The sequence below is a fragment of the Telmatherina bonti genome (assembly GCF_933228915.1).
Source record: "Telmatherina bonti genome assembly, chromosome: 11".
Lineage (NCBI taxonomy): Eukaryota > Metazoa > Chordata > Actinopteri > Atheriniformes > Telmatherinidae > Telmatherina > Telmatherina bonti.
In genome coordinates this window covers 10699161-10714794 of record NC_136629.1, presented here as the reverse complement: position 1 = coordinate 10714794, position 15634 = coordinate 10699161, and the positions used below count along the sequence as shown (strand labels likewise).

At 44.4% G+C, this 15634-nt stretch overlaps 1 protein-coding gene across 1 annotated transcript in view; it reads left to right on the top strand.

The window, feature by feature from the left end:
- The first annotated feature begins 317 nt into the window (after positions 1 to 317).
- The window catches only part of ttc27 (tetratricopeptide repeat domain 27), an 87385-nt gene continuing 72068 nt past the window's right edge, over positions 318 to 15634 (top strand). The window contains exons 1-3 of the mRNA XM_079248405.1: positions 318 to 521; positions 13469 to 13652; positions 14251 to 14374. Coding sequence (XP_079104531.1) covers positions 443 to 521; positions 13469 to 13652; positions 14251 to 14374 — 387 coding nt within the window. The 5' untranslated portion in view covers positions 318 to 442. The remainder of the gene's footprint in view (positions 522 to 13468; positions 13653 to 14250; positions 14375 to 15634) is intronic.

Here is a 15634-nt window from a genome sequence, read left to right as displayed (position 1 = left end):
CTGGAAGGCTAAAGATCCATTGAGTCTTTTTTAGAAAAAGAACCTGAGAATAAGTTTTGGGATGAAGAAAATAGTTCTTTGTTAAATACTTGTGTGATTGTGATGAGTTCCATCCTTGTACCAGAAGCGAAGGAGGATTTGGGGGTTAAACCATTTAGATGTAGATGAGATGTCATTGGTAGGATTTGTTTAGAGCTGCAACTCACGCATCTGCACGCGCGTCTCGTCGTTCATTTCCCACCATGCAATGCGTGCCTGTCATGGCTGCTCACTGATGCTGCTCTGACCACATGGGTGCATATAAACATTTTCTGAGAGCTTGACACGTCCCGACTTGGCTGGCTGACGGAGCGGTGAACCGGCGGCTCGGACTCGGGACGGTTCCCCGGCTGAAGGCGGCTGATCCTCGGTCAGTCCGGGAGGAAGCAGCGCTGTTCTGGCCATGGAGATCCCCATCCTCAGAGGCTTCCTGACACCCAGCGAGGCAGAGGGATGGAAGCAGAACATCTGCAGCTTTCCAGGTGTGTTTTGTGTTTGCCGGTGTGTGTGAGTGTGTGTGCGAAAAAACCACGAGGATCAGGCTGTTTTATCAGAACATGGCTGCGCTGCTGGGAGGCTGACGCTCATCAAGCAAAATCACATCTAACGCAGGATACTTTCACTCTTTACTGCACTTTTTTTGTGTGTACAAATGACCAAATATTCCATAACACGGTTTATGTAATCTGTTATTGTCACGGAAACATATTTTACACAAACTGGATCAAATCTGAACGAACTGTCGCACGACCAGAGTCCTGCGTGAACATCACGCCGAACTCCATGTTTTATTTTGGTAATATTGTTTTGTCGAGCTGTAGTTAGTATTTATTTAAGTAAAAATATACTGACTTGAAACATTATTAGTGTTTTTTCCATTCGGCATACATAAACTACGTTAGTTTGTTCGAATAAAAATGTAATGTCAGCTTTAAAAAGCGATGCTGCTTAAAGTTCGCGTTGCTTTTGTTCCGCGACGTCTCCATAAATTTCGCTTTTTCTGAATGAGGTTCTGCAGGAAGTTGGTGGAGTAGAAACTAGAATATCTCGATTTGCTTTAGTGTTGTAATATGCTGCAGTTATCTGTCATGATTAGTAAGTCGTGCAGATTGTTGGGACAGATTCTACAGTGGATGTGACGACATCTGTCCACGGACACGGAGTAACAATCCACAGCAAAAATCCACCCAGAATCACGTCCACAGCTGTAATCCAGATCAGATTATACCAAACAATGCTGTCTGGGCAGGTTTAGGATCTCTGCTGAAGCTGCTGTCTTCGTGAACAGGACAGATGCAAACATAAGTTCCACTTTTCCCAGTAACCCACAGTAGTTTCACCAGTTTGAATCAGAAAATCACATTAGTTCCTGTTTTTTTGTTGTTGTTTTTTTTTTAAAAAACTAAATCACAGTTGCTGCTTTTGTTGCTTTAAATAAAACAAGATGTTGGACATACTCTCCGGCTCTTTCTCTGGACTGACAGGTTTGATTAAGGTTGAGTTATGAGCCAAACATGCTGGATTTTGTTATTCAGCCACCATAAACAGTCTCATTTCACAATTTATGGACTAGATCCTCCTGTAAAGGAGGCAGCATCAGATCCTGCAGTCCAGAAGATGTCTGCAGACACCAGGAAGCAGCAACGCTAACATGTAGCATGGCAACATGATGGGGAGAAACTGGGATAAAAGACTGGACCAGCATCAGCATCCAAACCAAACACAGTTCAAAGCCCAAGCAGAAAACATGAGAACATCACTGGCAGACAAACAGGGTGTCAGATGAAAGCAGAGACTGCTGGTCACAAGCATGTCAGGCCCATGTCTCATGTCCCATATCCTATTTTTCATGGCGATGTCTCATGTCCCATGTGTCATGGTTCATGTCTCATGGCCCATGTCTCATGTCTCATGGCCCATGTCTCATGTCTCAGGGCCCATGTCTCATGGTTCATGGCCCATGTCTCATGGCCCATGTCTCATGGCCCATGTCTCATGTCTCATGGCCCATGTCTCATGGCCCATGTCTCATGGTTCATGTCTCATGGTTCATGTCTCATGGTTCATGTCTCATGTCTCATGGCCCATGTCTCATGGTTCATGTCTCATGTCTCATGTCTCATGGCCCATGTCTCATGTCTCATGGTTCATGTCTCATGTCTCATGGTTCATGTCTCATGTCTCATGGTTCATGGCCCATGTCTCATGGCCCATGTCTCATGTCTCATGGTTCATGTCTCATGTCTCATGGTTCATGGCCCATGTCTCATGTCTCATGGTTCATGTCTCATGTCTCATGGTTCATGGCCCATGTCTCATGTCTCATGTCTCATGGCCCATGTCTCATGGTTCATGTCTCATGTCTCATGGTTCATGTCTCATGTCTCATGGCCCATGTCTCATGTCTCATGGCCCATGTCTCATGGTTCATGTCTCATGTCTCATGGCCCATGTCTCATGTCTCATGTCTCATGGCCCATGTCTCATGTCTCATGTCCCATGTGTCATGTCCCATGTGTCATGGTTCATGTCTCATGTCTCATGGCCCATGTCTCATGGCCCATGTCTCATGTCTCATGGCCCATGTCTCATGGCCCATGTCTCATGTCTCATGGTTCATGGTTCATGGCCCATGTCTCATGTCTCATGTCTCATGTCTCATGTCTCATGTCTCATGGCCCATGTCTCATGGCCCATGTCTCATGTCTCATGGCCCATGTCTCATGTCTCATGGCCCATGTCTCATGTCTCATGGCCCATGTCTCATGGTTCATGTCTCATGTCTCATGTCTCATGGCCCATGTCTCATGTCTCATGGCCCATGTCTCATGGCCCATGTCTCATGGCCCATGTCTCATGGCTCATGGCCCATGGTTCATGGCCCATGTCTCATGTCTCATGGCCCATGTCTCATGTCTCATGGCCCATGTCTCATGGTTCATGTCTCATGTCTCATGTCTCATGGCCCATGTCTCATGTCTCATGGCCCATGTCTCATGTCTCATGTCTCATGGCCCATGTCTCATGGCCCATGTCTCATGGTTCATGGCCCATGTCTCATGTCTCATGGTTCATGGCCCATGTCTCATGTCTCATGGTTCATGTCTCATGGTTTATGTCTCAAGGCCCATGTCTCATGTCTCATGTCTCCTGTCTCATGGAACCAGCAGCCAGAATCAGAAATTATGTCTTACCATTGCCATTTTGTGGTAAAAAGTTTTAATTCAGCTCTAAAAACTCTGTTAACGTGTCTCCTCTGTCTCTGCCTTTGTTTGAAATGAATCATAAAGATCCCGCTGGTTTCCATGGAGATGAAGGTCCTCCTGGTTTCCATGGTGATGTAGGAGGTTTATCGTGAAATATTCTAGCTTTCTATCGTAAACGATCTTGGGCTTCACTTCTTTCTAGGGCACTTTCATGAAAAAAAAAAAACCCATTTAAGATACGCATTTTGTATTAACTCAGGTTTTGTTTGGCAAATATTAAAATATTTGTGATAATCTGTCACATTTAAGGATGACAAATTTGCATGATAGTAAGAAATTAGGAAGAGGGCAAATGCTGTATTTAGAACTGTATACATATGGGACTCGTCATAGCTGATATATCATGATATGTTATCGTGATGTCTAGTTAGACCATAATGCAGGCTCTGCAATGTAGGAGGCAAATGAACCAGTCCAGTTTTGTTTACAACTGCGCCAATGCGGACAGTCGTAAATAAAACATGACAAAATGAAACATTTACTCAGGACTTGGCAAATTAAAATCCAGCTAAAATTTAATGAGAAAAACTCAAATACAGACAAAACAGTGATGGTTCATGCTTAACAGGATGGCAGGATCGTAGCACGACTTTAGGTGCTATTCCGGTCTTTTATTAAAAATTCCTTGTATTTCTATCATATCGCAACATAAATAACTGGTTTAGAAAACATCACACTAAGTTTTTTTCCAGTATCAGCCATACATCACGTCTTGTCATGATAAACACAGATGTCGGAACTTGTCGTGCTACAACACAGACGTGTCTCGTCTTGTCGTTATGAAACGGATACATCATGCCTTGACATGAGAAAACCGATGTCACGTCTTGTCACGATAAAATCAAAGACCGTATATGAAAGATGGACGGCGCTTCCGGCGGTTAAAAGTGAAGCCTATGCGGAAGTGTATAAAACTGCAGTTCCCCCTTCATCCACTAGGGGCTGCAAAACAGAGCGAATCCCCATAGACTCCCATGTTAAAAAGACCAACTTCACAGCAGAAATAAACATGTTTACAGCCTGGTAGAAAAATCCATTTTAGGTTTAATAGGCCCATAAAGGGTTAAACACCGCCCTAGATCTTTATTATTCTCCAGAAAAGCTTTTTTTTAAATCAGCCTGAAGCAATTGATGCAAAAAAAAAAAAAAAAATTAAAATTTGCAGTGAAGTGGTGGAGTCTATGGCATTGTCTTTCATAGGGCGCCCCTGGTGGATCCTATTGGGTAGGGTTAATGGTGACATCAGGTAAGGCGGTGGCAAACAACTTGTAATTTAACAGATGTATCACGTCTTGTCATGATAAACGCAGATCGTTGTGATAAAATAGATCTTTGTGATGCTACGTAAATGCGTCTTGTCATGGTGAAATGGGTAGTTGTCGTCCATGTCGTGCACGCAGCAGCGCCTTGTTATCCAGCATGGCTGAACTGCAGTAAAAAATGGACCAGATGGGATCGAGTCGGTGAACTCGCCTTGTAATCCTGCTGCCATGTGTTAGCGCTGCAGTCTGACCGCCATGTTAATCAGGAAAAGTTAAGTTTACAGTGATCCGTAACTAACCGCATCAGCTGAACTTTGCCAGTCAGGCCTCGGTCCAACTCATGTTGTTTACTTTCTTTCCTCTTCGTGAATCATTTAGTCATCCATCTTAACCTTGTGAAAAATGGATCAGAAGCTTTATTTGTTGCTATTTATGAGGAAAAACTCTTAAAAGACAAGAACAAGAATCCAGAAGTGAGGGTGTAGTTCGGGGTTACTCCGTTAGATATTCAGGTGGGCCAGATTTTCAAATAAAAAAATGATCAATGATCTAGTAACTAAAGTAAAGGAAAATAAATCAGAAAATTAAATAAAAAAAAAAAGACACATTTAACATTTTGAAATAAGTAGTTTATGAATATTTATTTATTTCTTCTTCTTATTATTATTATTATATAATACTTATTATTAATATAATTAATTTATTGTTAATAAATAATAATTGATAAATACTAATTATTATTTATTAGTTTATTCATTTTTATATTTGAAATTAAATTAAATGAAATAAAAAAAATACTTTATTCATCCCCAAAGGGAAATTCAACTTTTAAATTTTAAATATTTTAAATTCAGTCCCACATGACAAGGGCAAAAGCACAAAATAAAATATGGAAAATTCCAGTCAGCGCTTATTTTTCCCCTAACTTTTAACATAAAAAGATCATATCAAACTAAACTTGTCGATGTGGCGCCTCCTCACATTATAATCTTTAAACACCGCCACACACTCATTGCATATTAAACACGTCGGTTTGGTGCTTAAATGTGACGAAAAAATAAACAAATACTTATCAGTGCAGGCGGGATTAAATCTGCTGTTTTCGTTGTGAATTTCGTGTTTTGGGACGGAGAGCGACATGCTAGCTAGCTAGCTAGCTAGCGCTACTCTTACAACTTCAAAACACAACAACACGCTGGGGTTAATGTTGCTAGGCAACCAAGTGTTGCATTCATGGTCTGCACAACTGTAGGATTGTAGGCTACTTAATCAGCGCAGGAATTACTGAAGGTTCTTGATTAATATCTTTATTCTTTTACATAAGCTGGACCACATAGAGGTTGGTTCTGATCCGTATGTGGCCCGCGGGTCGCCGTTTGAAGAGGCCTGGCATAGTGTGTGTCGCGTCCTGCTATAAACCAGCCCATGCACACACACACAGACAGTGAAGAAACTGCTCTTCGTCTCGGGACTAAATCGCCACTGGACGCTTCTGCACATCGGCTTCTCGGCTGCAGCTCCGTTCTGCAACCTTTATGAGTTATGGACTAATTTAAGGACCTCTCTCTTGTTTTCCATAATTGCTGCCATTTCGTCGGCAGACCTGAGGAGTAGCTGAAATTCATTATGTGTGGTCATACCTCCGGCATTCATCCCCCTCAGCTCATAAAGCCGCAGGCCCCCCCCCCCCCCTCTCTCTAAGCTATCATGGCAGCTCATGGGGTTCATTAGATCAGCAGTAAGATGAAAATCTCCTCACACTGCCTTTATAGCGTTGCTCGTAGCACTTATTAAAGCCAGGGGCGCCGTTGAAGGATTTACCTAAAGGTGGAACAAACCTGGTTTCATGTCAAAGAGTTTGTCTTTCACTCAGTGGGGTTAAAAGTTGACGTTTTCCAGGACTGTGAAGGTGAGGTTTCCAGCAGTGTTTTAGACTTTCTAAACCAGATGTGTGTGCTTGGCCAGGTGTTGGAAGGTGATAATCTTGTTACCATGGTAATGGGTAGGAAATCCTTCCTGCATTTTCTCAGCCATGTTTGCCTTCCAAGTTTCTTCTTCACTACTTTGTATTTTCATCCTAACACGCTGTTTATATGCAGGGTGTGGCTATCAGGTATGTGCTGCTGGAGGGGGAGGAGGGGAGCTGGGAGAAGAAGCTACGAAATATAAGGAATGAACAACTTCATTTTGGTCGGAACCTTTTGATTGGTCAGAGTTTTTGCAGATTTAGAGTAAACTGAGGGGTCTAACTATATAAGATAAGATAAACTTTATTTACATAGCGCTTTTCATAGACACAAGGGCACAAAGTGCTTCACAACAATAAAAATACAGAAAACCTGCAACATTTGGGGAAAAAAAAACCCAGTATAAATGCATAGCAGTGTCACCAAGTCTATTTGGAGCTAAAATGCCTGAACAAATATGTTTTTAGGAGGTTTTTAAAAGTACCTTATGAATCCAGAGCGCAGATCCTGGAGAAGCTCATTCCAGAGACGGGGAGCGACAGCTTTTAATGAACGGTGTCCCCAGGTTTTAAAACGGGTTCGTGGGACCATCAACAGGTGTTTCCCGGTCGACCTTAGACTTCGAGCCGGACTGTAGGGCCTAAGTCCTCAATGTAACTAGGGCCCAGTCCGTGGGAATTTGGAAAGTAAGTAACAGGATTTTAAAACAAATACAATGTTAGACAGGAAGCCAGTGAAGAGACTTTAACCCGGGTGTGATGTGGGCTCTTCTACTGGTTCCAGTCAGAAACCTCGCTGCTGAGTTTTGCACTGTCTGAAGACGAGCCAGTGCTTTGGTGTTAAGGCATGTAAATAAGCCGTTGCAATAGTCTAATTGTGAGGACACAAATGCGTGTATAATCATTTTGAGCTCTTGCTTAGACATCATTGGTCTCAGCTTTGCAATATTAGAGTTGAAAAAAAGCTATTTTTAACCAACTGTCTGTAGTGATGGTCTAATGACATGATATTTCTTATTGTTCATGATTGCAAAATGTATAGACTACTATCAGGACGAGGAACCACTTCAGCCAGAGTAAAAAAAAATGTCTCTGAACAACATTACCTACTCCAGCTTCAAATCTCTCAGGAAACTTTATTTTAACAAAAAGGGAGAAAATGGTTCATATTTGAGTTCAGACGTTCAGCTTCTGAGGCTGGAAATACTCTAAATTCCCCTAGCAGAAAGTGGGCTTGTTTATTCATAATAACCCTGATGAGGTGTCCTGCTGTCTGGGAATGAGCTGAATGTTGTTCTTAGATTTAAAGAGAGATTTTATGACCCTGCAGTGGTTTCCACACACCAACCCTGGATTGATTTCAGGAACAACTTCGGTTTGCCTCTGCACTGCTCGTACAAATACTTCCCAAGTTTCTGCTGGAGGGGAACTCTTCAGGGTGGGAACTTCAGAAGATGTGCAGGGGAAGGAAGCCTGTGGAAATCACATGATCAGCAAGCATCCAGGTGAGCAGGGTGCACCGAGGCTCCTCATGGTCCAGATTATCTGCATCGAACCTGGTCTGGAAATTTAATCTGGTTGGAAAATCTCAGCAGAAGCTCCAGAGCAGGGACTTCAGGTGACCACATGTCCAGACCTCAGTTTAACTCAACGTTATTAATTCCCTAAAATCGAGACCAAGACCTCCTGAACCTGCTTTATTTAACAAAAAGTGTCGACAACATCTAGCAGAAGCACAGGGAACCAGGAGAACGTCCCAAAACCCAACTAACACCACGCATGAGCAATCGCTACCTCCAACCAGGCTGGGTCAAAAACACTCCTGGAGTTGGAGAAACGAGGAAGGAACACCGATCTGGACACAGCCTGTTGATGGGAGAAGTTAAAGCTGAAACGGCAAAGCTTGAGAACATTTCCTCGGAAATGGAAGCGCAAGTCATCGAAGCTGCAGGTGGAGATACTGGACAGAATGCATGAAATGGACCTGACGGACTGGTGGGAGGATCTCCAGAACAACCTGAGGATCTATCAGGTGCCTGGAGGAGGTGAAGCAAAGAGGCAACAGCGTTCATCTGCTTGAGTCAGCTCTTAATGCCGGATGTAAACCTGGAAATGCTACGCTAATAGTGCTAATCATTAGGTTTAGACTTCCACAGTCATCTGGCAGACGCTTTTATCCAAAACTTACATGTCAGATGTGATCAGTTAACGCAGAAAGAAATCTGACATGCATGTCTTGTGGGTGGGAGGAAGGCGGCGTACCCGGACAGGACCCACCATACCCAGAGAGAAGCAGGTTGGCGTTCTGTGAGGCTCATCAACCACACCTACTCCCCAGACCTCCAGAGAGGTCGTACCCAGCACGGCTGCAGCTGCACCGGGTTCAGACGGGAAGATCCGCCCAACCATCCTGGATGCTCCTGTAACCTGGGTGTCCAGGTCTGAGGACTTGAGGAGCTGTCCTCCTCTAAAGGGAGCAACGCAGAACGGAAACGAGGGAAAGGCTCAGCAAAGCCGTCCATGTTAATGCCCTTTAACTGGAATAGGAAGAGCCTGGGGTAGGTTAGAGTTCACGGTACTGGTTAACCACTGGAGGGAGAAGTTTTCCTGCTTCGGATGGAGCTTACGCCAGGATTTTCACACGAGACAGTGTTGGCGTCATCCTCGCCATGATGGCATCCATGTTGCTGTGATGACGTGCAACACATCTGTCCACAGAGAACCAGTCACCGTCCTGCGACCAGACAACTCCCGGGACTGGTTTGTTTTAGGCCCAGACAGCCGGCTGAGTTTGTGACAGTTCTACTGGTTTTACCAGCTTATCACCAAAAGCTACGCTGCCGCTCTCCTCCGAACATCAAGCATGACTCGGCGATAAGAAGAGTTATGGATTGATGGGACGTCCTGCCATTACTGCAAACCGGCAGGGTGGAGACGGGGAAATGAAATGCCCTCTGCTCCAATGTCACATCCCACAATCCATGTTCTAAATGTTGGAAAAATAATTCATCTGGCTGAGCAGATGATGGATTCACCTGAAGAGGGGAAGACTGGGACCGCCCAAGATTTTCTGATCAGGTCTGTAGCAGCATGGACCACTGGATGGACCATGATCCACAGATATGATTGATTTCCAGTGAGCAGAAGTCACTGCCATGGCAACGCTGGCCACCCTCCTCTTCATCAGCGATCTCAAAGGAAAGTCAAAATAAAGAAGATGTGGATTCAGTCCAGAAACGGCTAAAAGGGAGCAGAGCAATGTCTCATGCCGTGCCATATTCTCCCCCGAATGAATGATGGTGTCTTTTACCAAGTCCGAAGAACAATCCTCCGCTTGCAGGATGGAAACCAGTTCAGGTCAAAGTTTTCCCACAAGGATTCAGTCAGATATTTTCCAGTTAGGCAACAAACCACACCGAACCCAGGAAACAACCCATATAGAAGCACATTCATCATTTCATTTGGCCAATCCACAGTAAACACACACACACACACACACACACACACACCTTACGTTCAAGAACAGAACGATGGACATGTGAGCGAACTCACCAGTGGGAACCCAATACAACGAGGATTTCCAGGAAGCTGTTGGCTTCACGTCTCCCAGTGAAGGAGAACTGGATTGGAAAAGTTAACTGGGATTCTTCAGGACTCAATAGTTTACTGGTGCAGTTTCAACACATCGATTCCGTGTTGGAGAAACTGGGACGCTTTCTGGGATGGCAGAAGAAATGGACACTGATGTGGGGAGAAATGGGAAAGTCCTGAAGCAGGATGAACTCCTGGAGGCTCGACTCTTCCCGTTGGAAATCAACCCGGTTGTCCAAAGACCAGAGATGCAAACTGCTCTTCCTCCTGATGGTGGCGAGGAAACCCGGGGTGGAACCTGACCCCACCTGCAGGTCGACGGTCTGAGCTGCAGCTCCTGATCTGCTTCAGCTGCTGAATATCTAAAATAAACTTCTTATTCTTTTTCATTTTTTTATTCCTACTGTTATTTTTTTCCTTCGTTCCGTCCTGCATGAACCAAACATCGCACAGAAAATATGCTCAAAAAGCAAATATGACTGCTTGTACTTCTTTATTTTCATCTGTAACCAGATGTATATTAAATAATTCACAACCCAGAAGATATATCCTGAAGATAATAAAGCTGTGTTCCAGATGAAAACTATCCAGAACGTCTCAGAGCTCACGTCTCCTTCCACCTCGCCGTCCTCTCCAGGGAGCACAAAGCAACCGAGTCTCCTTCTGCTGAGAGATGGGGAGGTGTTGCGCAGCGTGCAGAGGTCACACCGTGCTGGTCGGGAAGCGTTACCCCCCCCCCCCCCCATGCTGCCATCTATCCCTCTGGATAATCGGTTTTCATCATTCCACTCATCATCCGCTTCATCGTCCACTCCTCATCACTGCGTAGCGAGGGAGTGGGCTGGATGCAGATCTATTATAACACGTCTGTGTGGAATTTCATGCGAACATGCTCAGGGATTGGTTAAAAAAAACCAAAAAACTTATTTAGCAATTTTTGGGTCTTAAACTGATAAATGTTGAAATGTTGAAGTCCAGTTCTAAAAAAGTTTGGAAAATGTATAAAATGTGAATTTAAAAACAAAGTACAATGACTTCCATCCTCATCAGGACACATTTTCCTCCCAGTGGAAGATAAACAACATGTCAGACGCTGAAACGGAGACATTTTATCATTTCATAGAAAACATGAGCAGATTGTGGATCTGATGCAGCGAGACGTCTGTAAAAAGTCGTTCCAGGATGATGTTTAGCATCGTTAGCATCTCCTCTTCTTCTAACATCTGGAAACATCTGGGAAGTGAGGAGAGCAGCTGCTGGAGTTTCAGGAGAGGAATGTCGTCCCGTTCTGGTCTGATGCAGGATTCCAGCTGCTTCCATGATGCTCCAGATGTTTTGTACTGGTGGAACTGGACTGCAGCAGACCAGTTCTCCTGTTCCACCATGCTGCTGGGATGATGCAGGATGTGGTTCAGCATGGTGGAACCTGCAAGGTCTTCCCTGAAGGAGACGTTGTCTGGATGGGAGCAGATGTTCCAGCATCGATGGAGCTTCCCAGATGTGGAAGCTGCCCACATCTGCACTGATGCAACCCCATCCCATCAGAGATGCAGCTTCTCTACTGTCCACTGATAACAAGCTGGATGCTCCCTCTCCTCTCCAGTCTGCAGGACACGCCGTCCATGCTGTCCACAAAGAGTTCCACATCTTCCTCCAGGTTTCCACTTTGTCTCAGAACATTGTAGATGAGTTCTGGTCCAGAGAAGACGCTGCTGCTTCTGGATCCTCTTCACATCTGGTTCTTCTCTGCAAGACGGAGCTTTAACCTGCATTAATGGGTTTCAGGGTGAACTGGGTTCAGACTGGGATTTCTGGAGGTTTTCCTGAGTCCATGCACTGGTTTCCAGTAGAATCATGTCAGCTTTCAATGATCACCAGCATCCAGGCATGTCCCATGCATACAGAGATTCCTCCTACATCTCTCAATCTCCTGATGATATTTTACACTGTAGATGATGAGATTTTTAATATCTGAGGAACATTTTTCTGAAATCGTTCCAGAATTTTAGACCCGGTTTGTGTCATCTGTCCATTGTACTATCTGAGAGACTCTGCCTCTCTGAAATGCTCCTTTTTTTACACATCATGTTACTGATCTGCTGCTAATTAACATCATTAGTTGTCAAATGTTCCTCCAACTGATTTGTATCGTATTTGTATTGTAGATGGTGGGATCTTCAATGTTTAAGGAACATTTAGTGAAGTTTTTGACCCAGTTTACAACACAATATATTCATTCATTCATTCATTTTCCAAACCGCTTTATCCAATTCAGGGTGGCGGGGAAGCTGGAGCCTATCCCAGCTGGCTTTGGGCGACAGGCAGGGTACACCCTGGACAGCTCGCCAGTCCATCACAGAATACAATACAATAAAAGTTTATTTATAACACACTTTAAAAACAACAATGTTGACCAAAGTGCCACATTGTGGGGCACTGTGTTAAAAAACAGAATAAATAACATACATTAGGACAACTTAAAAAATTAGTCATCTAAAATTAATCAAAAAATAAAAGCATTCAAACAATCGAAGTGAAATCAGATCTAAAAAGTCAACTTATTGTGCAGAAAAAGCAGCTTGGACAAATTAGTCTCAGACTGGTGAAACTCTGTCCTCCTTTCTGTCGGAGAGACTCTGCCTCTCTGACATGCTCCTTTTCTACCCGTCGTGTTACTAACCAGTTAACCTGGTTAGTTCCTTCCAGTTGTTTCCAGCCTCCTGCTGCTCCGACTGTTTCTGGCCTCAGATTCCCAGTCTGCTCATATTTCCCCTTTTTTTTTTTTTTTGTCCTACCGGGAATAAAATATGATTAAATGATGTTTGGAAATCATCAAATTCTGATTTTTATCTCCATTTCACACAGAGGCAGCTTTTCAGAATGTTTTTATTTGCTTTTAAACTTTTTATCTGACTCTGAGTTTTACGTTGAATCATGTTTTTGTGTTTTTATGTTTTTTCTTTCAGCTTTTGTAACTTAAAAAACTTTTGGTGAAAACACTAAAACCTTTTAGCCTCTCCTGTTCATGCAGCGTGCGCTGCTTTTAGTGTGCCTGGCAGAGCGGTCCTGCTGTGTCCTGCTATCATGTTGAAGCCTCTTGGTTGTGTTGTGACCCGAAGCGATGAGCGACCTGACCCTGACCCCTCAGCCAGAGCTCTGGTTCCCTGGTGATCCTGCAGCGCTTTCAGGGTTAATCTGTGGCTCTGTGCTTCACTTCGCACCTCCTGCCTGTGAAACGTGGTGACCTGAAGATGCAGCGCTGTGGTCCTAACATGTATCTGTGCTGCTTCCTGACTCTGTGTGGTTCTAACCCACTCATGTCGCCTGTCTGCGTTTCCCTCCAGAGGCAGGCGGTCTGCTGGACGCCGTGCTGGAAGGAGACTTTGAGGCGGTTCTGCAGAGTCCACAGATGATGGATCTGCTGGCAGGAGACGGCGGCTGCATGGAGGACGAGGGCATCCAGGCCTACCTGGAGAGACGAGTCCTGCTGTATCTGACTGGCGGCGCCAGTGATGAACGGACCAACAGGTGACTGAGAACTGGGTCAGAACCAGTCTGGATGTTTTCAGACTCGAACTCTGGGAACGTCTCCAGATCACTTTACGATGATGTTTACAATCCAGCTGCAGAATGCAGCGATGATTCAGAGACTGTACGACACGACTCTGTAAACGAAATGAGCGTCTTGTCACCAGAGCGGGATGAGATGCAGAAAAAGGGAATGTTTTTTATTGAGGTGTGTTGGAGAAGGAGTGCGTCTAGAATTTGCAGGATGGTAAATCTAGAGGGAAAAAAGATTTCCATTTTAAAGTTGTCGAGCAAAAAAATCCCGACATTCGATGTTTCAATGTGATTTTCCCGCCCCGAGTGGAGCTGATGGTGTGTGTTGTTCTGCCTCCTGCTCCACCCCCGTCATGACTGGGTCCATTTCTTCTGTCCTCCGTCACCCCCCCCCCCCCCCCCCCACATCCCCGCTGATGGTTGTCTGCTTCTTCAGCTCCTGTAAAACTCCAGAAATGAAGCTGGCGGCAGGAAAAGCTTCCAGTCACTCTGTGAACATGAACGCAGAACGGTCCTGTCTGCTTGGAGAAGCTTTCTATGTGGAAATACTGTCTGTGTGCTGCAGGGAGCTGGTGCTGATGGTCCTGGCCGTCTCCTGCCTCCATGTGTTTGCTCAGAGCAACTGGACCGGCCCCCCAGTGTGCCTCCACATCTCTGATTTGCTGCCTCCGGCCCTGACGTCCTCGCAGGTAAGACGCTCCTTCACGCCGCTGTGCATCCTCGTCGTCTCGGCTTTATTCCAGACACACAGGGTCATTATTTTTCTTCTTATCACACACACATTGTACTTCCTGCTCATGCGTTGATCTTTGGCTGCTCCTGATTGGACATTACTGATAATTAAAGCTCTCTGATGGGTGGAAAGTTTGACAGTCATATCCAAGTGAAAATAGAGGTCTCCTAGCAACCAGTGATAATGACTGATTTTATGATGTAAATGGGATAAATAATGGTGTTATCATGGAATCACTCTTTCTGGATTTGCCATGTAGAGCAGGGGTCTCCAACTCCGGTCCTGGAGGGCAACCATCCTGCTGGTTTTCGTGTTTGCCTGCTCCAACACACTTTATTCAAATGAAAATGCCCTCTTAGAAGTTGTTGTGACCTTCTGTACCTGCCTGGCAATGAGCCAGTGATTTGGGTCAGAGGTGTTGTAACCAACCGGCAACCTCCGATGGTTAAAAGTGAAGCCTATGCAAAGTGCATAAAACTGCAGTTCCCCCTTTCATCCACTAGAGGCTGCAAAACAGAGCAAATCCCCATAGACTCCCATGTTAAAAAGACCAACTTCACAGCAGAAATAAACATGTTTACAGCCTGGTACAAAAATCCATTTTCGGTTTAATAGGTCAGGTTTACCTTCATGACAACTGTGGGGGGAGCGAATTTTTTCCTAACTCGATCGTTTAAAAGAAATTTAATCTCAAAGTTCGGCATATTTAGGGGCGTGTCCTTTTGATTGACAGGTACCCGATCTCCCTCTTCAAGTAAGAAGAATGTAGAACAACCTCGGTTTTTTGCTGGTTAACAATGTGACATAGCTTTAGCCCGGTTACCTCCGTTAGCTGGCTAGTTCCTGTTAGCTCCGGGTTAGCTCTTAGCGACAGAAAGCTCGGAGTTCGCTCGATGTCGCTCGAAATAAAATGTTCTAACAATGTAATTATCATTTACAAAACTATAATTGTTGTCGGTACGTCAACAGAATTCAGTTTGTGCATCAGGTGGATTCTTCTCGCCTCACTCAGCAACAGACACAGTTCCCACGAATTTCCTTTTTTGATTAATTAATTTATTTATTTCAAACAAACAAAAAAGGACTTTTAAAAGAACAAATACTGTTTACAACAAACAGATGATGGAATCAGTGGATGTTGAGAGGAGATATGACCCTTTCATGGTGTGTTTACGCCTGGTTTGCAAACTGTCATTTCCATTTTGTGCATTTTGGA